Source organism: Lathamus discolor, chromosome 3, assembly GCF_037157495.1.
Source record: "Lathamus discolor isolate bLatDis1 chromosome 3, bLatDis1.hap1, whole genome shotgun sequence".
In the NCBI taxonomy this organism is placed as follows: Eukaryota; Metazoa; Chordata; class Aves; order Psittaciformes; family Psittacidae; genus Lathamus; species Lathamus discolor.
Genome location: NC_088886.1, coordinates 39,039,215 through 39,065,256, shown reverse-complemented (window position 1 = coordinate 39,065,256; position 26,042 = coordinate 39,039,215). Strand labels below are relative to the sequence as shown.

Below are 26,042 nucleotides of genomic sequence, written 5' to 3'. Positions count from 1 at the left end.
CTGCCATGACTGAAGTACCTCTGTATCTTACAGATTTGGCCCTCGGTTCAGGACACCCAGCCAATGGTCTTTCAAAGATGAACCAATCAAGCAACCAAACCTGTTGCATCTATTATGGTCTGAATGTGGTATTGTTGCATGAAATTATTGTACCCATTCAAGCAGATTTACACCAACCATCGTTAATTTTGGAGTTCACTTGCACAGATGGTCACAAGCATAAATGAATTCCAAAAAACTTCAGGAGAAAAACTTATCAGATGTAAAGATTAATAAATGCAAATATCTAGATGCAGCTTCTGGTTTGGGAAGTACTTATGCTGCTGACCAACAGGTACTGGGAGCATGTGCCACAGAAAGGGTTATTACATACAGATTGCGGTTTTCCCCCTTTTTGCTTTAAGCCACAAACATCTACTAGCAAAGTAGATGGATGCTTGGTCTGACAACACCACCATTCCTACACTGCTATTGACAGCAAACAAACAAAATATTGATCCACATTTATAGCTTGAAAACCCTGAGAAAATCAAAAAATCTTTTCCCAAGCCTAGAGGCATGATATACTTAGTATTTTGGCACTGTTTGCAACAGGAAGGAAAAGAAAGTGGGTTCATCGAGTCCTCATGGCTATTCTGCAGATTATAATCGCTTATCTGCTCTATTCTACAGAAACTGCTCAAATAGCTTAAACCCAGATCTGTCTTCAGTTTGTTATTCTCTGTGTGCACACACAGTGCCGTATCTTAACTGTTACTGCAGAAAACTGACATTTTTGCTTCTAGGCAGATAAGACTCCCTAGACCACAAGACATGGCAGCAACCTTCACTTCTGTAACCAAAAATTTCAGACATTAACAGATTAGAATTTTAATATCTTGCAACTGCAACTATTAGCAGATTTTTATAAAAAAATATGAAGTTAGGATAAATCCTTAGGCACTTTTGATGCATAAAGTACTTCAGCATTACACAGATGAATGTTCAGTCATTACTCAAAGGCAACCCATTAAAGCCCCATGGAAAGGCACATAGCTGTGTATCAATACTTTTTCTTGCCTAACAACATATGATGATGCTTTGAGACACTCACAATGTAGGGAAAAGAGCAGCCTGACTTTGTACAGCAGCATTTTCCAGAATAGAACGGAAACACTCCTGTTTGATGTTCACTGTACACAGGATTTGAATTGGGACCACTTCAATAATTCTTCGGCCTTACATCCACATTAGCCAATATACTGCTTGCTACTAATTACATTTATAACTTCAGAGTAAGAGCACAGACAGGGTGCTTTAAGAATTTTTCCAAAACTTACCAATCTCCACCTCAAAGTACGTTAGTTTTTCCTGTGTCTATTTATATACTTGTGGACAATTTTCAGTTTGCTCTTGTGCCAGATTTCACCATCAATTCAAATAAGCTTTTGCTTCCCTGAGCAATGCATTGATAGTCAGTCACATCCCCTATCAATCTTTGATTCCCCAAGCTAAACAAACCAGACTCATCTTGTCTCCACTTCCTGTAGTCCCTTCCTCTGTCTGTTCCTGAGCTCCAAGAAGACACCAGAGATGAATGCAGTTGAGCAGCAAAGTTCATACTGTGTGCCACTGTAGACACTTCCAGTACTTAGGTCTCTACAGAGAATGATGTTCCTATGCTTTTTAAGAACACCATCTGATGAAGTGGGATATTTTGCACCCAAGGTGCAACAGTTCTTCCACATTACAAGCTCAATTGCAGATAATAACTGTGCCACTGTGATGGAACCTTCTAGAGAAGACTGGTATAACTAAATTAGTCCATTGCTCTGAAGACTACAGTTTAGGTAATATGAACAAGACTTAATTAACATAACATCCTACCAACAGTGGCCAAGTCCCTATTGACACAAGTCTGGAAAGAGGTGGAGAATCCAGAAGATAACATTAGAAACAGAGAATGAATTACAATTATGGAAATGCAATTGAAACAAAAGGGTTGTGTTTCTGAGAGAACTTCAGAAGAGAAGATAACTGGGATAGGTAACTGACTCTATATATGAACAGATACTTTCAGAACTCCCAAGACAAAAATCAGCTATTTCCTAAACACGTCACAGCTTCTTTCTGTTTAATTATTAAGGAGTATTAGCATTCATAAACATAAAAAAACAAGCTGATCAATAGCTCTGTGTGCCTGCTCCCTGAAGAGGTATGCTCTCAATGTCAGAATATGAAATTATAATAGTAATAACTAAAAAAAAAAAATTACTGAAAAAACTGTGTAAAACAGAATTAATACACCCTAAAGCTGTACATGTACAAACTCAAACACTAAAATGTCAGCAAATCACAAGGGGTTGTATCACAGTACCTTTCTCTGCTAACAGTCCCTTCCCACACAGAGTTCATATTAGATTTTCTTTCCCAATTTCCCAGTGCTATAAAAAAGTTCTAAACAAGTACAATTTCCTTATATCTGCTGAAGAAAATACGGCCTCAGACACAGGTAAGTCCCAGTTTAGTTGTTTGGCTTTCACTTAGCCATGCAAAGCTCAAAAGTTCACTGCTCAGTCCCACTTTGAACTCTTCAAGAAAGGAAAGGAAATGGGTCAATCTTACCTGCCACCAGGAACGGAGGCAAGCACCCAGCCCACACACCCCCCACCAGTCCCCCGTGCCCTTTGTCAGGACCTACAGGATGAGAAGGCTCACTGACAAAAAACCCCAAATCCTTAAAAAGCTCCATCAACCCTTTTATCTGTATCAGCATAGTCAGGAAATCAAGAAACCAGCTTCTCTTGAGCATCAGGAGCAACATGCTAATTCCCGCAGACATGCGCATGTCCCCTTATGTCATGCTGTTGGGACCTCTGTCACTGTCCAGCAGGGACTTCAACTCCCTCCATATACTCAGTGTGAAAATAACTGTCATTGCAGTGTCTTGCTTAGGTCAAAGAGACAAATGGGAAGCCCTGAAGGATTCTGTCAGAGAAAAATAATTAAATCTGTCTGGTCATTAATGAAAGAAAAATAAATTAAGCCATAGAATCTTTCTGGTCTAGGATGCCTGCTAATTCTGTCTTCTATTTTAGATGATTATCACTTTTCAGACTCATTACTCCATAGCTGTTCACGGATTACTGGACTTTGTGCTAATGGCTCATAATCTATCCTTTGTGCCTTAGGGAGATAAAGACATTGTGATGCGCTACAATAAAATACTACCTCAAGTCACAGAGCATGGACCAGACTTTTCTTTCACTTGATCTGGAATAGCAAAATTGCAAATACACATCCAAAACACGGCTGTTCCAGTTATACACTCAGAGAGCAGACTGTTAACTGGAGAAAAGTGTGATTAATTGGCATCTACCAAAACACTGCCAGAGTGCTCAGACTCAGAAAAGAGGGACCTAGGTGAAGATAGCTGGGAGACAACAGTCTCATTCTATGGTGTCAGAGAGAACACGATCCCACAAAAGGCAGTGGGACCACATGTGTGGCCTTATGAATCCCAGGAATGAATCTGCTTCATTTAAGAAGCAGAACAGTTGTGCCTGGAGACAACAGATTATCAATGACAAGTTTGTGAACCATCTTCCATGTAACGCATGTCCCAAATGTAGCACAAAGTTGAATGACAGTGCTGCTGTCAGACTGACTTACAGAAAAGTAACAACATTCTTCCGATGTCCCAAACAGAACTAACAGTGCCTATGGGCAAAGAAAAAAAGCAATACAGGGGAAAACTGTAATTTCTGAATAGACTGTTAAGATGATGCATAAATTGACAAATGATTAATTCAACCACTAGCTACTAGCTTCATCAATGGTAGCATAACTAGTGACAAAAATGCCGATAGTTTGGTTTATGATGGGTTGCATTGCAGTTCTGCAAGCAGCAAACTCCCCCAGTTTCCTGACAAACAATGAAAATGGAGGTGTAGGTTCTCTAGGGGAAAAAAAAATTGCTTTTTAAAAAGTTGAGTATTTCTGTTAAATTTATAGGCATTCCACGCTGCTGCTACTAATAGTGCCATAAATCTACCCTGAAGTAAGAGTTTTTAATCACTGACCTCAAAGGGAATAAAGAATACAAAATTTGGGCCTCCTGGAAACAGTATTAGAAAGTCCCTCCCCCAGCAGGACAGGTATGTGCCCAGCTGTCTCATTAGACTAGGCCTGCAGGAGTCTATTCTGGGCAGGCATGAGTCCTGATGGTCCCTAACCCCCTGCAGGAGCATCGGCTGGGCTCAGCACCCTGTGTCCAAGGGTAAAGCAAAGGGAGAGAAACCTGCCTGGGGGACACACATATTCCAAATTGATAAATCAAATTTAAAGTGTACAAAAAGAGGTCCTGAGAAGGAAGAATTTTATAACAAAAATTCTTCAGAGTATTCCTGACTTTGCTATTGGAAGAATACTTCAACAACTAAATGATTATAGCATGTTATCTGCAATGACAAGAGACTAAGATGTAAGGGGTTGATAGGGAACTAACCAGGGATCACTATTAGGCATCTATTTTGCACAAACACAAATGCCTGATTGATACTTGGAAGTCAAGCTCTTTCCGACACTTTCAATTCCTCCTTTTTAGGAGTACACAGGATGCATACCTGCAACTGGAGCAGTTCTAGAAATGTCGGGAGGGAATGTTGAAGTGTAAGGCAGCGCCAGGCTTCGTGAACACAATTAATCCATTTCACTCCAAACACTCCAAGCAACCCTGCCACTGCTTGTGCTCCAGCTGCTGCGATGCTTTTCTCTGGGCTTTAATGCTCTGGTTAAGCATAACCTGCCAGGTGCACCAGCCTGTCGGTGGCCTCACCCATGGGGAAGGGAGGAGGCGCATTCCCGAACCAAGTGGCGGGGAGAACGGGAAGGGCTCCCTGCGCTGACCCGCCCGGAGCCGCGGCCGGTCTGCGGGCCGCCAGCATTTGCGGAGGGGGTGCGGTCCCTGAGCGCCCCCTGGCGTGCCCGCGCTGCGCCGCCAGCAGCCAGCCGCGATCTGTGCACCCCCACGGCCACCAGCGCACCACCGGGAGGCCGCAACCCCGGCACCCCACCCGGAGAGCATCCCTGCCTTCGCACCCACGGTGAGCTGAGCAGGCCCCGTTGCTAACTGTCCCGAAGAGCAGCGTTACCAACCAGATGTGCACACACGCTCAAAACCTCGGTGGCACCTGATGGTAGGAAACGCTAGAAACCAGCACTCACCATGAAACACACAGTTGTCCACCAAGAAGTGCCTGCAGTACTGCAGACAGCATTTCTTGTCCAGACTCCAGTAACTCATCGTAAGATAACTTCCTGCTCACCATCCAAGGCAGTGGCCCTACAAAGGAAAAGAAAGAATGGATAATTAGGGGTTAATTTACAAGCAATGCATAACTACAAAGCACTGTAAGAGTATTTGTTTGTGCCTTTTATGCAAAATAGTTCATTAGCTTCATACAAAGCACTGCAACATATGTAGTCCTTCACTCTCCAAACATGCCCATCTCTGAGTATGTACAGGCAAAGGGCATGAGCAGATCACTTTGACAGGGCAGAAGGGTCAGCACACTGACAGCTAGCATGTTAAAGGTTGCTTGGAGCAAGCCCACCCTACCCAGCACTCACTGCACCCACAATGGGTGCCTGTTGTTACAGCCACCCCCACAGTCCCTGCAGGCTACTGTGGGGCCATGGTGAGATGATCAATTTAGTCTATTTAGTGATGCTGTCCCATATTTAATGAGCTGCAGAAACACCAGACAATGACACAAAACTATAAACCCTCCCCAAATGAATCAAAGGTAATTTTGAGACTAAAGTAGTGTTACGTGGACACAGAGCCCCTGAGCACTCCCCCTGTGCCTGCGCACCCTTGCCCTCGTCAAACAGTCACCAGTGAGACAGCTCAAGAAGAACTCTCCTGGGGACAGGCAGTTTGAGCAGCACCTTTGAGGAGGCACAGTCAGCTGTACAAAATTTGTGTCCTTTAGCCCTGAGGGACCCCAGTTTTGCACATGGAAGAGATGCTAGCCCTGGCACTCTGAGTTGAGAGCATGTGCTGAAGCACATGATAAATTGTCAATCTGCTTCCATCTTTTCTGCTTCCCCTGCCTCCATTACACTCCTATTGCGCAGCTAATCACCAACAGAACCAAAGCAAAGAAAGTGAGAGCAGCACCCTTCCCGGCAGTGTCACCAGCTGAGGACAGCCCAGAGCACAGCCAGAGCATCTGGGATCCTGAGTGCTCCCCCTGCACAGTGGAGACCACAAACCATATGTCTTTATCAGCAGGCAGAATCTTACACTGCTGTGCAGGAAGACTGGGATTCATCTCGGAACCACAGCACTCATTTCAGAGGCAGACTGCAGAGAATGTCCCATGAGACTACAGCAGCCCTTCCCTGCACGGGTGCATGCAGGCCCTGCCTTCCCTGCTTGCAAGCCATTGCTGAGGATCCCAGCACTGTCACAGATGAGTTCTGCCTCCACCAGCAGCATCAGTGACAAGTCATCAAAGCATTCACGGGTAATTTGCAGCAGATGCTATCACCAAGAAGTGCTGGGTGCAGAGAGTAGTCTTTTTGGACACAGGCCCCAGAGCTCCACTAGGCCAAGCCCCCAACTGCCAATCTTTCTTGGATCCAGCCAGTAATATTTAGAAACCAGTTAAAATGGAAATGAACAGCAAGCCAGACCAAACAAGCCCAGCCAAGTGAGGGGAATGTGATCCAATCGCTGACAATGAGGTGAGAAACAACCCTCCTTCAGCTCTGGGAGTGTTTCCATCACAGCCACTCATTGTTCCACTGCCACAACCCGGGACAACAGAAACAATTGGAACAATTATATTCAGAGACCTAAACAGTAGAAGTTAACTCATTAATAAGCTGATGGTTATAACTCAAGACCAGGCTGTATTCATTGAGTCATTTCATTGAACTTCCCTGAACTTCCAAACTTTTGTTTTGCAAGTTGGACCTTGCAAAAAACCAGAAGGACTTCTTATGCCAGTTACGGTTACAGCCAAACAAAAATGTATTTCATATTTCTTTGATATTTGTTGTAAAAAAAAAAAAAAAAAAAGAAAGAAAAACAAACACACACCCCCCAAAAAAAATCCCAAAAAAACCCAAACCCAAAACTCAACCCAAACCAAAAACACCAAGAAAACCAAAACAAACAAAAAAACACCCAACAAGAAGAAATCAACCAATCATGGACTCTTTGATATCTTGTTCTGACACCAAATCCTTTCACTGTATCCTCCTTCTCTGTCTGCAGTTTTATTAAGTTCAAGACTCTCATTTTAGCAACCCAGATACCCCTTCCTGTTACAAGCCCACTTTGGTCTCCCATTTTATCTCCCTCCCACCTTCACTCCAGTCAACCCAGCTGCTTTCTCACCCACGCCAGATACAAGCAACTCCAGTTGTCTTTATCCAAGCAAACCACTAGCAGGATGCAAGGACACTGCTGTTCAAGCCTCCGCATAAAATTACTGCCAGGGGGCAGTAACAAATCCCCCCAGGTGAAATACCACAGCATGTTGTAAATGCCTGCACTGCAGCTCTGCTGAGGAACACAAATATATTTTGCTCAAGTGATTTCAAAACAAGATAAACAAGTAATCTTAAGTCATAGCTAACAGGACTCATTTAATGATAAGTTTAGCTACAATCCTTTCCTGGGACCCAACCCAGCCATATGGGAACTAAGGAATCTGGACAACTTTTCCCCCTTCCCATTCATTAGCATGATGAATGCCATCTCCTGTAGTGATGAAGCAGATGATCATGAAGATCCCAGAAATATCTGCTGTGTCTGGTCCACCTGGGAACAGCCCCAGTCCCACCTCTATTGTAGTCCCCTGTATCAAAAGAACAGACCTTCCCCCTTCTCAGTAAGTAAGTCACCAGACACCTCCTCAACTGATTCACCTCATAAACCCAGGAAAAGCAGCAGGCTGTTCTTGGAGACCTAGCAGGCTGAATGAGCTCGGAGAAGGTTCAGCAGCATTGCCACTGTGAAGGGGTAGCAGCATCCTGCAATGTGGAGGCAAGGCAGAGGGGGAGACAGCCTCCACCTCTCCTGCCAACGAGCTGCCAGATCTGGTGGGGTGTCACAGACATTGCTGTCTATCTGGAACAGGGACAGGTTTTCCTTTGCAGAAACAACAGCTAGCATGGGGCTGAAGCCAATAACTTGTATAAAAGTGCAAATTACGTTCATGTTTACTTGCACTGTTGATTGATGCAAGTATTAGAGATTGATAGGCAAATACCGACATGATGTCTATGATATTTCTGTTGCAGGTTTGTGAGGAGGCTGTTGCTGCAGATACAGGATTTGCCTCTCTACTGTTGCCTCTGTGGGGAGGAGATGATCTGAACGATCCACTGCAAGTATGACTCAAAACCACCTGCTCTGGTTTGCTCTATCTTAAACCTATCAGTCTTCATTACAGTATGTGCTTTGGGCACGGTCCATGTATTGTTTACACTAAAGGCATATAATTTGGAATGCTAAGGAGTAATACCCACTACCCCTGCCAGACTTCATCTGCTACATTTCTTGGACTTTCGCCCTTGTCAGACACGAGCTTTCATTATAGCTTGCCATAACTAGGGTTACTCTTCTAGCATTAATTAGTACGGCACAAGCTGTTAGTTACTTTTAAAGTGTAGGAATAATTTCACTGTCATGGCCCAGCCTACTGCCAGGCTTTTTGATTTTAGGCTATAAAAATGCAAGCGGCACCATGTTTTTAATTAAGAAATCCATATCAAATATTCATCACTAAGAATTTACACAAAATAAAAAGAAGTTATCTCCTGCTCAGCTCCCACACAGAACTCGTACTACAGGGGAGATAATGGGGAAAATGTTGCCATCAATACATATATGCAGTGCCTCAGAAAGAAGCCCTTCAGCCCCCTCCCTCTCACGGCTCCTGCTGATTCAACACTCCTTTGTTCTTGCACAAAGGGCTCTCCCACACCACAGTGGCCCCTTAGAACAAAGGTTCTCCCTGGCCCATAAGGGATGAAGGCAGAATCCCAAAGTAGCTGTATCAGCTGACACAAACATCCTGTAAGAAAACCTTCCTAAGAAATGCCAGCAGTTATTTGGATGGCCCTCAAAGTTATTTGCTTTCTCTGTCACAGAGCTCTGGGAGAGCCCAGCCAAGATCATGCCTTATATTATACCAAAAAAAGCAAACAAGAAAGCAAGCAATCATACACTTAGGACCAAAATACCATTATCTCAAACGAACATGCACTTTAGAACTTAATTGTTCAAAAATTTGCACCATTTCAACAACAATATAGAAGAAAAAGAATATCTTGTTTATGTCATGCAGAATATGCTATATGAGTAAAAAGTGCCAGTAAACATATCTTTAAGTAGAAAGGATGTGTACCACCAAAACTATTTTGGCAAAAAGTTACAAAGATCTTTTGGCAAAAAGTTACGAAGATCCTGAGCAGATATAAATCTGAGTTCAAAATCAGTTTGTGTAGTTACTTGATAAAGCAACCAATTCAGAAAGAGTTGAAAATATTCTTAACTTTTCCACTCTGCAGATTTCTCAACTTAGGGTTATTGCTCTTTCACAACAAACAGAATTCCTGCAGGTTCAGTCCTGAGCCTGGCACATTCAAAGTGGTAATCAGTGCTTCACCACTCAAGTGAAGAGACATTACTCCAGTGTGTCAAGAATCCACCTACTTTATACTTGGATAAAGTGAATTTACAGGCAGGGAGCAAGGGAGTCCATTATATGGTCTGCAGAAACACAAGAACTTGAAAGAACAATATTTTCTCTTTTAGCCAATTAATTTTCATTAAATGCGTGTCAGCTGTGTTATTTTCATAGAATCATAGAATGGCTGAGGTTGGAAGGAACATCAGAGATCATCCATCCAACTCCCATCACGGGAAGGGACACTTTCCACTAGGCCAGATTGCTCAAAGCCCAATCCAACCTAGTCTTAAACACTTCCAGCGATGGGGCAGCCACAGCTTCTATTCCAATATCTCACCATCCTTATAGTGAAGAATTTTTTCCTAATACCTAATTCTAAATCTACCCTCTTTCCATTTAAAACCATTCCCCCTTGTCCTATCACTACATGCCCTTGTAAAAAGTCCTTCTCCAGATTTCTTGTAGTATTTTAGTACTGTGTTCCATAAAAGACATCCTTAGAAGACCTATGATTATTTCTACTGAACTGTTCTTTACAAAAGAGCTATTAATGGAAGTAAACTGATTTTGTTCGAAGAGTTCGAGACAAGAAAATTAAACTTACATATTCATGCGTGTATGCATGCATATCCACGTATCTGTAGATACAGAATCATAGAATGGTTGGGGTTGGAAGGGACCTTAAAGATCATCTAGTTCCCACTCCCCCACCACAGGCAGGGACACCTTCCACTAGACTAGGTTGCTCAAAGCCCCATCCAACCTGGCCTTAAACACTTCCAGGGATGGGGCATCCACAACTTCCCTGGGCAACCTGTGCTAGTGCCTCACCACCCTTATAGCAAAAAATTTCTTCATAATATCCAATCTAAATCTACACTCTGTCAGTTTAAAGCCATTCTCCCTTATCCTATCACTAGGATATCCTACCACTAGGATAAAAAAATCCCTCTCCAGCTTTCTTTTAGGCCTTCTTTAGGTACTGGAAGACTGTTATAATTGCTCCCCCAAGCCTTCTCCCAGGCTGAACAACCCCAGCTCTCTCAGAATAACCCCAGCTCTCTCAGCCTGTCTCCATAGGAGAGGTGCTCCAGGCCTCCAAGCACGCATGGCCCTCCTCTGGACTCATTGAAGCACATCTACATCCCTTATGTTTGGGGCTCCAGAGCTGGAAGCAGTACTGCAGGTAGGGTCTCACAAGAGCAAAGTAGACAGGTAGAATCCCATCTCAGCCTGCTGGCCACACTCCTTTTGATGCAGCCCAGCATATGGCTGGCTTTCTGGGCTGCAAGTGCACATTGCAGGGTGAGGTTGAGCTTTTGTCAACCAGTACCCTCCAGTTCTCCTCAGGGATGCTCTCAATCCAGTCTCTGCCCAGCCTGTAGCTGTGCTTGGGATTGCCCCAACCCATGTGCAGGACCTGGCACTTGGCATTGTTGAACTTAATGAGATTTGTGCTGGTCCACCTCTTGAGCCTGTCCAGGTCCCTTTGGATGGCACCCCTTCCATCCATCATGTCAACCACACCACACAGCTTGGTGTCAGTAAGGTTCCTAAGGTTGCACTCAATCCCACTGTCCATGCCACTGACAAAGATGTTGAACAGCACCAGTCCCAATACCAACCCCAGATAGCTGGATGAGATTAAGAAATATGATTTTTTTGTTGTTATCAACACAGGGGGTGAGCTCCTTACAAGAGAAATTTTTTCTATATGCATACATTTTGAAATTATTTTATTATAAAAGTTGTAGAGATGAATGTGTAAGATACTTCTGAATCTAGAAGAGGATGCATATGCTGTCTAGATTGTGATAAATGCTTCTTATTACAAGAGGCTTAACGCCAAGGACACCTGACACACTGGTGTCACTGTATGCTCCAGTTTTCCCTCTTGCACTAAAACTCCCATGCTTTAGTGATTTTTGCAGAGGGGCAGGATGCTCATTCCAGTGAATCACAACACCAGCAGCTGGAGGGTGATCAGCACTTGAGCAGAATATGTTCTCAGCCCAGGCTGACTGCTACGGTTAGCACCAAGCTGGTTTTGAGAGTAGCAGCATAATCTAAATACCTATCTGCAATATTTAACCTGGATCTGTGCAGGTCCCAGATGTGAAGAGGGTATTAGGCACACCTCCATTTAGCACCAGGTGGGAACTCCGCCTGTGCTGATGGTTGTTCACTGCACAGCTCTCCAGAGAATGCTCAGGTAGATTAACAGGTAGTTAAGCAAACAGTGTACAGGTGGAGAGACTGCTAATCTCACTTTTTCTTAGCTGCCCTCTCCCCTTCTAGTTTCTGAAGTACTTCAACAGATAACAGTATTAAGTCAATCAGATGCTGTGAATTGTTCCTAATAACAGGACAGATACTGCTGTTTACCACCCTCTGACAAAACCACAGCTCCAGCTTCAAAGCCCACACCAGTATCTATCCAGTGAGCATATTTTGAAAGTATGATTTATATTTAAAAAAAAAAATGTATTATTTAGCACAAATGGTGTATGGAAAAAACCAAATATTTTGTGGAAAGTGCTACCAAAGTAAAAAAAGAAAAATGTGCCTGGCAATTCTGTCTTAAACTGGAAAGAAAGTCCAGAAAACACTGGATATTCAGAGGACTTCAGATTTCGGAAGCATGCACCTGTTTCAGATATCTGTTAATGAAAAATAATTCAGGGAAAATGGACACCACAACTGGCGTAAAGGAAAAGAATAATAAAGAAACAGACAAACAAGAAATAGTTTAGAAACAAGAAAAGTAATGCAGTCAAGCAAAGGACACACCAAGTGTGTGACTGGAAATACTACTGTATTAGCTCCAGATATGGCCAGAGAACACCCTTAAAAGCATCAAACATCTGTACGTGAGGGCAGAAAGACCACCTGGCTGGCACTAGGGAGCAGAAAAATATACTGTCCAAACAGAAACCCTGGTCTTTAATCTGACAGCTATGATTGCAGTGGGCACACTCAGAATCTGACTGCTATAATGTGCATCCAGTTAGCTTCCAGTTATTAGAAACAATAAAAAAACCCCACCAAATTGCAGTACAAATTCCACTTTGAACTTTTCTTTGAAAATACTGAGGTAGTATTCAAAGTCAAGCAAATTAGCTTCACAGCAGATATACATATATGTAGATTAGAAGAGAGGTATTAGAACAAAAACAGATCATTAGATTTGCTTTAAATTTGAGAGTAAGCAAAAGATTCACTTGCACACCTCACGATCAGAATGACGGCTGCGAAGGTGGGATTGAAATTGTTGGTCTGTCTGTACAACCTCCTAGTTTGATAAAGAAATGTTCCAGATCAAGCCATACATCATATCTAAAGGTGTCATCAGCACTCGGCAGCTTGACAAACACATTGCAGTAGAAATCAGGTAAGACTTATCCCAGAACATGCTCTCAAGGGTCCTAGGGCTCAGTCCTTTGTTATACTAGTATTACAAAATAACAGTTACTGAAAAGAGGGAGGGAAGTAATTTGCAATTCTGTTTACACCACAACATGCAACCAGGAAAAATTATGCCCTCAACAACTCTTCCCTGGAGCATGTTAAAATATGCTGAAGGATTTCTCCTGGATTAGCTCATCAGTAGCCACCAGCATGAACCTTTTTCCAGGCTTACTGCATTAGAAGAGCTGGTGTTTTCAGCCCGTGGTTTTACTTCCTAAAGAAAGTATCAACAAATCTTCTAGTGAAACAACCTTCAAGCTTTCAGAGATCAGCTGCTGCACAACATGGGCTGTATTGTTTTTTAAACAGTATCCACAAAACAAAGTAGCTATCACATGAAAAGCTTGGCCATAGTTAGACCTGAAAACAGAACCTGAAGAGATAATAACATCCTAATATGACAATATTTCACACGGCATCTACCCATCTGCAGTCTTGGGATTCTTATTACATTAAGCCACTGTCACCCAAATATTGCTAAGCATTTAAGATGGTCTGAATTCATGCAGATTTAGATTTAACTGTCATACAGAGCCAGGCTCTCTAAGGCTTCCATACATCATCTGTGAGACCTTCAATCAGTATCAAATACCAACATTGACTCAAAATAACTTGCATAAATGTGGGTAAAGTTAGATGCATAGGACCCATGAGGAATAGGCAAGGCACATTAGTGGCATCAAGTGGAATATCCATCCTGCTGACAGAAAATGACATTTTTGACCACAAATTAATGTTGCTCTCTAACTCAGAAAACAAAGTTTCACCTATCTACGGTGTAAACTATTTCAGAAATGTAGGGGTATTTACCAGAAGTTAAAGTATCATGCATAAACAAAAAGCTTAAAAAAGTTAAAATCCGTTTTCAACAGGAAATATTTATCCATAAGTACTACCAGCATGAAAAAAAAATATTACTGATAATACTTGATAATAGAAAGGAAAACCAACCAGTATTTGATCTTTTTCTTATCTCTCTAGGAACTAGTCTGGAGGAATAGAAGAAGTGAATTTTGTTTCGTTTATTTTTCTGCCAGATCAGTTCCCTAATCTGATGTGCCATGAGGCCACAAGAACAGCTGTGCTGGCACAAAGCTGGCAGAAAAGGTGTTGGAGTATGCAAGCCAGCTCAGTAGAAACCTGTGGATTTTGCTGGGAGCAATTGGAAACTCTTAGAAGTCAGAGTTGTCTATTCAAATGGAAAAAAGAACAAGACAGTTTGGATTTAGGACACAGATGTTGCACTTGCATATACTTTAGGCAGATGTGGTTTCCTGAAAATGCAGATTTTTTTATTATTTGTTTTAACCTTGTGATTTGGCTATTCCCCTATTAGAGCATTAAATACAAATCTTAGTCATACATCATTCACTAGATGAAGACAGACTCTGACATTAGTTTACTTAAGTGTTTAAAAGTGCTTCTAAGTCTTTGTTCATTTTACAGCAATTATCTATCTACATCAGCAAGACTGAAATAGCATTATCATATCATTGCTACTGCCATATCAGACCACAGCTCCCTTCATTGTCCCTTACAGCAGTTCAGTCTCATGTCCCAGTTCCAGCATTCAACTGGAGACACTCAGGAAGCTGGAAGCTGTACTCAGCTTCACTTGGCTAATGCCTTGGTGTGAAGAGTGGGCAGTGGCAGCTGAACATTCTCTAATGGTATGTAAGGTTCAGCCTAACCGTAACTGCATCTAAATTGGATCACACCAGAGGGCTAATGCCCACAGTTCACTCCACAAACTACCCTTTCGCTTTCCAGGAGAAGAACAGGTAGACTTCACTACAACTGCACCATACATGGTGTCTGCCCAGCAAGTCCTCCCTGCTGTGTAGTCCACCCATTGCAGACAGGAGGCCAGTCAACCCATGTCAGCCTGTGTAATGGATAACTTTCTTATCTGCCCTACCAAAAACTAAAAACCAGCAAACCTTAATCTTCCTGTGGCTATTAATTCTGATGGACCTTTTGTTTCAAGTCATTTCTCTGCTCTTTCTGGGAAGTCATGAAAAGCATGTGTCAGCAAAACTTGCTGCTGAGGAAGGCATTAGAAAGGATTTTAACTGATTCCCCATGGCAACAGACTCTGAAAGGGAATTAGCATTTGCTTCCCATTCCTCAAGAAACCTAAACGGAATTTGTTTTTCTCCTATTTAAAGAATTATTTCCAGGAGGGTGGCATGCTGCTGCCTCTGTCACTCAGCAGGCACAGCTTTGGAAAACACTTTGCACACCCCGTGTTCAGCATAACAGTGATCCCACCAGACATGGAACTGATAAATATGAACAAGTGTACATGTATGTTTCCCTTACACAGCTTTCCAGTACTCTACACACCTTTCTGCTACTTTTGCCAGTTCTCTGTACACCAATTAACTAACCTAAATAATTTTCTAGTTTTGCTGCACAAAGGCTTTCAAACTCTAGATGCTGAATGCAAGAGTGTTTCTACATTGGAGATTTTAATCTCCAGAGAAAGAACTCACTTCACCACAATGGCAATGCCATTTTTAAGGCATCACCAACAACACATCTTCAGTTTCTATCATACTCTGAGATTTTCTTAATATTTTCTCATATTTCTTCTTAAAAACCATTGATCACTTTGAAGTAGGCAAAGGAATGCACAGAAAGCCCAGAGTCCCCCACCCCAATATTAATGGTCCCAAAGTCAGAGAAACTGATTGATATCAGAGGCAGTTTCTGGACTTCCAGAGATTCCTGGCTCATGCCTCAATTCTTTAGGCAACAAACTAGATCGAGAGAAAAAAAAAATATAAAAAATAAGCCAACTTTATCTCCCATGCTAGCGATGAAAATTTTCACAGACTTCAATGAATTACACTACTGCACACAGTCAAGAAAATAAACTCTAACTCCCACCACTCAGTTTGGTGGTGCTGATGGTGAACTATATGGCTAGGGTGAACTATTGAGTGTGGGCAAAAGGAGACTCCCAGTCTCCCTAGAACACATCCAGACCTGCTTTTAGATGAAGCTCTGTTTAGCAGCACTTCATCATGTGCATCACTGCCTGGAGTGTGAAACATAGAACACAAGTGAAAGGAGTAGATGTTCTCAGGAAGATTCAACACAGAGACAAATTCACTCAACAGCTGCCAAGAACACATGTTTAAGATCTTCTGAAAATACCTGGTGAAGACTTTAAGACCTTTTCCACAAGCAAAACGACGCTTTAAAGGCATGAAGTCATGATAATGAACATGAAGTGTAAGCTTGCTTTGTTTTTGCCTATCATAATTTTAGAAAATAATAATTCTCTTTCTAGAAACTAATACAAACATTTCTCTCCCATAGATTATTTTGCTTTAAGAAGTACCTTCTTTTCTTCAAGAGATCATCAGAAATATACCCTGTAAAAAGCAGGTGATACACAGCACACCAGATCACACCCAGGAGTGCCCATCTCTCACTATGAGTAAATATTTAATAATTTGGAGAAGCCTTTTCAGACACACTGATGATATACAAGACCTTATTCTTCATACCTGAACGAGCTATTGCTGAGCTTACAGCTCTGGGTCTACTTAGGGGACCCTGGATGTTGCTTTTCTGTAGCATAGAATAATTCAAATAATGTGATAATATGAGAAGATAAAAATAAGATGCCTGGAAAGGATTTGTATCAGCACAGCCAGCCAGGTAAATGTATATATAGTTACTTACCAATCAACATGTAGTCCCTCACAAAGCAGATGTTTTAAACCACAAGACCTGTTGCGTTTGTCATCGAGACAGCTGGTAATTGACAATTTCCTTCCCTCTTTTTCTTGTGGGGACACTACCAACCAATGTGTCAATCACATGTGGCTGGAACTAGGACCAAGCAAAGAATATGGGAAACACATTAATGTGAGGCTCAGCAGTGTCCAATTCAGACCCACGCAGTTATCATGTACTCCATCTCAGTGACATGCTTGGCCATGCTCGGTATATGTAGGTACCTGAACTGTGTGTCAGTTCCAATAAATCAATTTGGTAATGGAGCATGGACTGCTTTACACAACAGTTTGTCTCCACTTGAAATTTCTTGCATGCAACCTTGACTTATTTCAGGTTGAAGAGACTCACAGGGACAGCTCTTGCTGAGAATGATATGCTGTTTTAACACACAGACAGGCGGCCTTGAAGTAGTTTTGCATTGTTCACTGGTGGACCTGAGCCTCTACAGGGGTATGGAGCATCCGCATCATCCTGTCCCTGGCTTTCTCTAGCACTGCAACAGGTGTCTGCTTCCAAACCACTGTCAGCTGCTCTGCCCACCTTTCTATTCCACTCCTCTGCACTCACACTGCCTCTGTGGGAACCATAGCAAGTGCCTATCCACGGTAGCAGACATTTCCTCACCTTCTGGATCTCCCAGCCTGCCTTACCGTCTCTCAAATGCACACTCTACATCACTCGCTGCTACCCAGGTACAACTAGATAGTCCTTCTGTAATACTGGATGACCATCAAAATGCACCATAAGTCAGGAAAGAAGAGGGCAAGCTCATATCTCTGGAGTAATGATAATGCCTTCAGTGTCCATGGACAAAAAAAAGCATCTCTGTTACAGAATCAATCCCAGTTTCCCAAAATAAACAAGAAAACAAATCAAAACCAAACCAAAATAAAAAAAGAGTACACACACCTCCCTCCTGGCCATTAGATTAGCCTGCACAAACGTTGGCCAACCTCAGTAGTACTCAAGCACAAGCACCTTCTGCTTACAGACTTGGAAGCAAAGACAGGTCTATCCCTAGCAAAGTCCAGACCCAGTGGTTCAGACCAATTAAACTCTAGCACATTGCTCAGCCCTGCTCCTTCGCCCCGGGGAACCACATTGTGCAGATATGTGGCTTTAACACCCTTCCAGTACAATAGCCTTAATGACTGCTCAGACCATGCTGTGCATCCTGCTATGCCAAAAAAAAAAATGCCACAATAACTGTGTTCCTAAAGCACCTTCATTTCAACCCATTGAAGCAAATTTGAAGCATTAAAGCAGTTTCTGCAAGATCACCGCAGTTATACATGGCAATCTTACTTCCTCTGAAAATACAGGCAAAAAATGCTGTCCTGTTGAAGACAATAGAGGAGAGGAAGCAGACCTCCCCTTACTGGGGTTTTATTTTAATATTCAGACTTAAACTTATTACCAAAAAAAAAAAAAATAACCAACACAACAACAACAACAAAAAAATCCCCAAAAACAAAACCAAACCAAACAGAAAAAAACCACCACACCACCTTTTGTAGCTGCAGCTCTGGCTTTGCTGTCTAGGTTATCCATTTAATTGAACTGGATCTTGGGTGACACCTTTAAAGAAAAATCTTATTCAGATTTCATTAAAGGAAAATCATTCTATTTATGGAAAGATTACGTTGTAGAGCCAATAGAAATACACAGCTTCAGCATTAAAGCCTTTCCCAAATAAAGGGAAGCTAAATATTGAATAGAAGATTAATCTGTGTTCTGTGTTTTGATGCTCATAAAATTGTTTTACAGGTAACTCTTAGCAGTGTTTTAAATTACAGATCTGCTCATGCAAAACCAGGATCTGTTAATAGTGGGTGTCCTCTCCTTTGCTTTTATGGAGTGAAAATTTTATTCTCTTTTACAACTATTGGTGATTTTTATCGAAGTCATCGTGGGACACCAGCCTCAAAGGGTGAAAGGACAGAAGCATTAAACCAATTCCCTAGGCAACCTCTCAGGCTGAGCCAGTATTGTTAAAATAATGAGTTGTGCACCACTCAATCCAAAAACACCAGCTGATCCCCATTTTTAGAGACAATAGGTAGCACAAAACCAGAAAAAGTCTGCCACTGGTCAGATAATTTATCACAAATCCTGCATCTTCAACTGATAATATTTTTTTCTCTAACAGCCTACCAGTATTTTTAGACCTAGAAAAAAGCATCCTTCAGAGTTTTCTTTTTTAAAGTAAGTAGCATTCTCAAACTTATTCCAGACAGCTAACATTTAAAGAAACAGGAAGATTTCTAACAGTGTCCATATACTCCACCTCCCAGAAAGTCTGCTTTTATATATATATATATATATATATATATCTCACATTATTGCTAACATGGGTGTCTCGTTGAAAGGTTGAATCCTGCCTATTCTTTCAGTAATGATGTGTGCAATTATTCTTTCACATTTCAGAACAAGACACCCAAAGTTTTCTTTCTCTTCGTTTAAGTTTTGTAACATACAAAGGCCAGAAGTCTCAAGGACAAGTAAATCAGGAGAGTCCACTGAAAACAGGCAAACATTGTGCTTTATAACTCACGAGTTAAAGCACACTTTAAACAAAGAGCCTATGACTGGTTCATCAGATAAGGCTTATATCTCTCTCCCTGGAATTTAATGACACTTCTTTTAAGAACACTTTTTGGTCAGCTAGAGTTGAAGTTCCCAGAATTATACAGTTGCCTAAATACAACAAAACCTGCATGGAGTATAATTCCCAGCTCATTGTATGTTCTGTTTTGTCGGCTTTTGGGCTCTTTTTCCCCCTTGAAATACGGTTTGTGGAGTAGATCCTAAAAATGCCTTGTTTGAGGGCTGATGAAGTACTCAATACCCCAAGAGGCTTGACTCACACTTATTTCAGCATCTTACAGGGTTAAGACCAAGTGTTCTCCCTCAGTGTTACACCCTGCAACACTTTGGGTGGTGTCCTCGGCTCTTCTCAGTGGGGTCACGACTTTACGTGAAGCCTCATTTAACACGGTCTGGCCTAAATTTAAGGCATACCAAATGGCTGCAGCTTTCTCTGGTTTTAGCTCACCACCGAATCGGGTGCTGCAACCGTTTTGACGCAGCCTTCAAGCGGAACCTCCCACAACACATGGCAAAAGCAGGCTTTACCCCCAAGAGAGAGGGCAAAGAGCCCAAAGACGGCTGGAATTTTATCCGGCATGATTCATTATTTAACCAACAGAACAAATACAGCCAACACAACCGCTGGTGTAGCCCCTTATGACTCCGGCCAGCTCCAGGTGCACCTCGGAGTACCAAGGCACAGCCCACGGACCAGCTGCGCTACGGGCGCTGCCGCTTCCCTCGGGGACCCCACGATGCTCTCGAGGATGTCCCGGACCGGCTGCGGCTCCAGAGAAAGGAAAGGTCGCGGTTTCTTGATAAAGTGACTATAACGGCGTCCCGTGAGGTACAGCGTCTCTCACCGACCACAGCGATATTTTATCCGGGCGGAAAAAAAGTTACACTTTGTAAACCCTTACCTTAACTTCCGGCGACAAACACAGCGAAAAACCGGCATTAATTCCCGAAACAAGACGCCAGCGGAGGTTCCCTCAGAGGCGGGCAGTCCGCGCACGCCCCAGGACAGCTCCGTCCCACCACCGACCGCGCCGCTCCACAGCCGCCCACCTGCCCGCGCCTCAAGGGCCGGGGACTCGAAGCTTCCCGCAGGGCTGAGCCCGTCCGCACTCACCGCAGGACGCCAGGTTCAGATCGATCTCGTACCGCCACCACCGCAACCTGCTCTCCCGTTCAAACGCACGGCTCTGCCGCCCGCCCCGCCCCGGCCCAGCCCGGCCCGCCCTCCAGCGCGGAGCTCAGGGGAAACCCGGAGCATCGCCGGACGCGGAGTGGAGCGTGCTCCCGTCCGCTAGCGGGGCGGCGGTAGCGGCTGAGGCCGGTAATCCAGCCCTGTTGTTGCTGCGGCCCCGTGCCCGCTCCCATTCAACCTGCTCCATTGTGTGCGCTCCGAGCCGGTGGGGCGCCGTGCTGCCCCTCGGCGCTACCCCGCTCCACGGGCTGCCGCAGGACGAGGGGCCCTTCCTTTAGCCGTGCCCCGGTAGAGTCTCCCCTCGGCGGACTCACAGAGCTCCCGAGCCGGGGGAGCAGCCGCGGTGAGGCAGACCCTGAGGCTCACCTTCGTCCCGCCGGCGGCGGGTGCCATGGAGACGCGCGGGACGGCCCCTTCACCTCAGGGCATCGCGCGACGGCGGCAACGGCCACAACGGCCGCACCTGCCGCGGGGCGGAGCGGAACGGAGCGAGCCCACCTCTCCTCACAGCCCCCGCCCGGGCGCCAGAGCTGCCCCTGGAGAGACCCATCGCCCCCGGGAGTCGGAAAGAGCCTTTAGGGGCCTTCCTCCGAGCGGTGCGGCATCCGCTCCCCGGGGAGGGAAATACCGCGGTGGCAGACTGCTGAAGTACTGTTTTGCTTTTAAAAAGCTATGCTGACGTTCAGGGGCTGTTCACCTGCCCTGACTAACAGAGCGTTACTGTGGGGAAACGATAGCCGGTACCTGCACAGCCCCAGTGTCCCTGACATACAGCGTACCGAGGGTCAACCAGCGTCCTGGTGTGGAGGAATGCACCTCTCTGCTGGAGGAGGTTAAGTATCGCGGTGGCTGTGAGGCCTCGTTCCATGCCCACAGCCAAGCTCCGTTGTTAGTCTGTCCGGAAACAACAGCGCTGTGTCCACTGCTTTTGGGTGGGCTGCGGGAAAGGCTGGTGGTGTTTATGGCAACCATTTGCCTTGTAAAAAGCCTGTGCAACACTGAAGATACTTTTCTTAGTGGGCCATTTGGAGGCCTTTCTTCTCACTCCCTATGATCTTTTGAAGACGTTGCATTGCTCACGGCATATTCAGAGTTGCAGGGGCAAAGGCACAAGAGCACACAGTTTAATTCTTGTCCTTACTGCTAATCACACAAGAACCGCATCCTCTGCTTGGAAATATTTTGATGTGCATTGCTGCTGTAGCTAAAGGAACAGGATTGTGCTCCTCAGGGGCAGCATGGGGTGGTTTTATGTAATACAGAAAAGTGCTGCTTCTCCCCCACCTCCCAGTCAGCTCCTCAACTCCGCAGAGCTGTTTGTTTCTACTCCTGTTACTGCTTTGTCAATAGACAGGCCTCCCACTGAGACAAGATCTGCAACCTCTCAAGCCTGGTATAGATGGAAAGCACAGCTTTGAACCCAATTGTGCTTATTTTGAGGGGATAGGGTGTGTTGTTGTTTGTTTTTATTAAACAGATAAGCCCTGGATGATAAGGAAAACAGCATTAACAAACAATTACAGGACTTGACTCTCCCAAATCATTTGTCACTGCAATCACAAATCCCACACCACTTGGTTACTCTCTGTGAGATTAGTGTTGTCCACCACAGTGCTGATCCCGTATACAAAACCACCTCCTTGTGTTTGTATTCTGACCAAGAACTGTAGTAAGAGCACATCACCAAAACCTCTTGAAAACATGAAAAGAGATTAGAGGGCTGAATCCAAATATTTGGATATCCCTCTCCATAGTTCCTTCTAAAATTATTTCTGTTATTTTACTGCCAATAGAGGGAACTTTAAAAATTTGGTTCAGACCAAGGGGGGGGGGGGGGCTTCCTTGACAGAAGTGATGAAGCAGCCTTATTCCACTATTTAAAAACCCTTCATAAGCCACAACCTACCAGAAATGATATAGCAATTCACTGTAATTTAGACTAATCTGTTCAGAATTCATCAAGGGTAAAAAGAGATAAGAATCAAGACTGTGAGGGAACAAACTTGCTTCACATTCGCTCACACTTCACCTCTGCTTGCTAGAAATGTAGCATGCAGCTTCCTGAGATTTTGCTCTCAGCTTTACAGTGGAATTTTGTGATAAATCCTCTTATGACTCATTAACAAAAGAGAGTGGAAAGTGCATGTATAATTATGTTTATTACAGGAAAAAAAGTACATAACATTACAATTATACCCATTTTGGAAAAGCGCTTTCTACATACTAGGTGCAGGAACTGGCACTTCCCTGCGGGAAGTAGATTAATGCTTAGATTGAATTTGTAGTTTGGGGTTCAAAGTCAACTTTGAGTTTTGCTTCAGAGGATGCTACAGCTGATCCTGAATCCCTGTGGCATTCTCCAGAGGAAGGAGCTATGTCTAAACCACAGCAGGGGTCGGCCCAGCCCTTTGCTGTATAATGCATAAAACCACGTGCCTCACTTTTTAGCAGGCACAGATACCCGATTTCCAGCTCCCGACAAGGCCTGCTTCAGCCCACCAAACTGTTTCCCCTCTCCCCCACACTGGTTTCTTACACCGAGATCTGTGCTGCAGGTACATCACTGCCAGCTGCTCACTGTGCTTTGCAAACACCAGTCTCGCCCCTCAGCGGATCCAGGAACTAAAGCAGTAAACAAGTCCAGAGAAGGGCCACGAGGATGATCAGGGGACTGGAGCACCTCCCGTATGAAGATAGGCTGAGAAAGTTGGGGCTGTTCAGCCTGGAGAAGAGAAGGCTGCGTGGAGACCTCATAGCAGCCTTCCAGTACCTGAAGGGGCCCTATAGGGATGCTGGGGAGGGACTCTTCACTAGGGACTGTAGTGACAGGACAAGGGGTAACGGGTTAAAACTTAAACAGGCGAAGTTTAGATTGGATACAAGGAGGAAGTTCTTTCCTGTTAGGGTGGTGAGGCACTGGAATGGGTTGCCCAGGGAGGTTGTGAGTGCTCCATCCCTGGCAGTGTTCAAGGCCAGGTTGGATGAAGCCTTGTGTGGGATGGTTTAGTGTGAGGTGTCCCTGCCCATGCAGGGGGGTTGGAACTAGATGATCTGGAGGTCCTTTCCAGCCCTAACTATCCTATGATTCTAACTATTCTATGATGATTCTAAAGAAGCACTAACATCTATTCTCACTTTAGGATCTCACGATTCACAATTTTACCCTAGAGTCAGCAGAAAAAATGATGACATAGCAACTAATTGTCAGACAAGCAATGCTCAGCTATCAAAATTTTTTATACCATGCTCTTCTGCCTAGTATTTCATTGTAAGGAATCACACAGAAAGAAAGAAAATCTGTAAAACACTTCACTTCAAATAAATATTGGGACTGTGGGAGGTTAAACAAAGGTAAAGTGCTTGATATATAAAACATGTAACAACGAACATAAGAATTCAGTTTTTATTCTGAGAATATTTACAAAATAAATGATAAGACACTTTCATATATTTTAGATGCATTTCCATATAAAACAAGAATAAGAATTTAAGTTCTTAGCACAGTATGGTCCATCTTTTCAAACTTCATGTTAAACTTTCATTTGCATCTGATTTTAGATATTTATGGAACCATCAGAAAAAAACAGCATACGTTTTTCCTCTTCAAGTGAATCATAGAATCATAGAATAGTTAGGGTTAGAAAGGACCTCAAGATCATCTAGTTCCAACCCCCCTGCCATGGGCAGGGACACCTCACACTAAACCATCCCACCCAAGGCTTCATCCAACCTGGCCTTGAACTCTGCCAGGGATGGAGCACTCACAACCTCCCTGGGCAACCTATTCCAGTGCCTCACCACCCTAACAGGAAAGAATTTCCTCCTTATATCCAATCTAAACTTCCCCTGTTTAAATTTTAACCCGTTACCCTTTGTCCTGTCACTACAGTCCCTAGTGAAGAGTCCCTCCCCAGCATCCCTATAGGCCCCCTTCAGGTACTGGAAGGCTGCTATGAGGTCTCCACGCAGCCTTCTCTTCTCCAGGCTGAACAGCCCCAACTTCCGCAGCCTATCTTCATACAGGAGGTGCTCCAGTCCCCTGATCATCCTCGTGGCCCTCCTCTGGACTTGTTCCAGCAGTTCCATGTCCTTTTTATGTTGAGGACACCAGAACTGCACACAATACTCCAGGTGAGGTCTCACAAGAGCAGAGCAGAGGGGCAGGATCACCTCTTTTGACCTGCTGGTCACGCTCCTTTTGATGCAACCGAGGATACGGTTGGCTTTCTGGGCTGCGAGCGCACACTGCTGGCTCATGTTCATTTTCTCATCGACCAGCACACCCAAGTCCTTCTCTGCAGGGCTGCTCTGAATCTCTTCTTTGCCCAATCTGTAGCTGTGCCTGGGATTGCTCCAACCCAGGTGTAGGACCTTGCACTTGTCATGGTTGAACTTCATAAGGCTGGCATCAGCCCACCTCACAAGCGTGTTGAGGTCCCTCTGGATGGCATCCCTTCCCTCCAGCATATCAGCTGGACCACACAGCTTGGTGTCATCAGCAAACTTGCTGAGGGCGCACTCAATCCCACTGTCCATGTCAGCGATGAAGATGTTAAACAAGACTGGTCCCAACACTGATCCCTGAGGGATACCACTCATTACTGGTCTCCAGCCTGATATTGAGCCATTGACCACAACTCTTTGTGTGCGGCCATCCAGCCAGTTCTTTATCCACCGAGTGGTCCATCCATCAAATTGATATCTCTCTAATTTAGAGACAAGGATGTTGTGTGGGACAGTGTCAAACACTTTGCACAAGTCCAGGTAGATGACATCCACTGCTTTACCCTTGTCCATCAATTCTGTAGCCCCATCATAGAAGGCCACCAAATTGATCAGGCAGGATTTCCCCTTAGTGAAGCCATGCTGGCTGTCACCAAGCACCTTGTTGTTTTCCATGTGCCTTAGCATGCCTTCCAGGAGAATGTGCTCCAAGATTTTACCAGGCACAGAGGTGAGACTGACTGGTCTGTAATTCCCCGGGTCTTCCATTTTCCCCTTCTTGAAAATGGGGGTTATATTTCCCTTTTTCCAGTTGTCGCGAACTTCACCTGACTGCCATGATTTTTCACATATGATGGCCAGTGGCTTAGCAACTTCACAGAATCACAGAATCCCAAGGGTTGGAAGGGACCTCAGAAGATCATCTAGTCCAACCCCCCTGCAAGAGCAGGGTAACCTACAGTACATCACACAGGAACTTGTCCAGGCGGGCCTTGAATATCTCCAGTGTGTTGCCTTCTATTTGGACTACTGGCATATTAATTTATATTCCTTGATATACCAAGTGATTTTTTTTTCCCCCAAGACATTTTAGTTGTTATGACCTT

At 44.0% G+C, this 26,042-nt stretch overlaps 1 protein-coding gene across 1 annotated transcript in view; it reads right to left on the bottom strand.

The window, feature by feature from the left end:
• Positions 1-20,531, bottom strand: part of PLCH1 (phospholipase C eta 1) — an 81,635-nt gene extending 61,104 nt beyond the window's left edge. The window contains exons 1-2 of the mRNA XM_065674719.1: positions 20,423-20,531; positions 5,206-5,323 (exon numbers count right to left, since the gene is read on the bottom strand). Of these exons, the coding sequence (XP_065530791.1) occupies positions 5,206-5,284 (79 nt within the window). The 5' untranslated portion in view covers positions 5,285-5,323; positions 20,423-20,531. The remainder of the gene's footprint in view (positions 1-5,205; positions 5,324-20,422) is intronic.
• Positions 20,532-26,042: the final 5,511 nt, after the last annotated feature.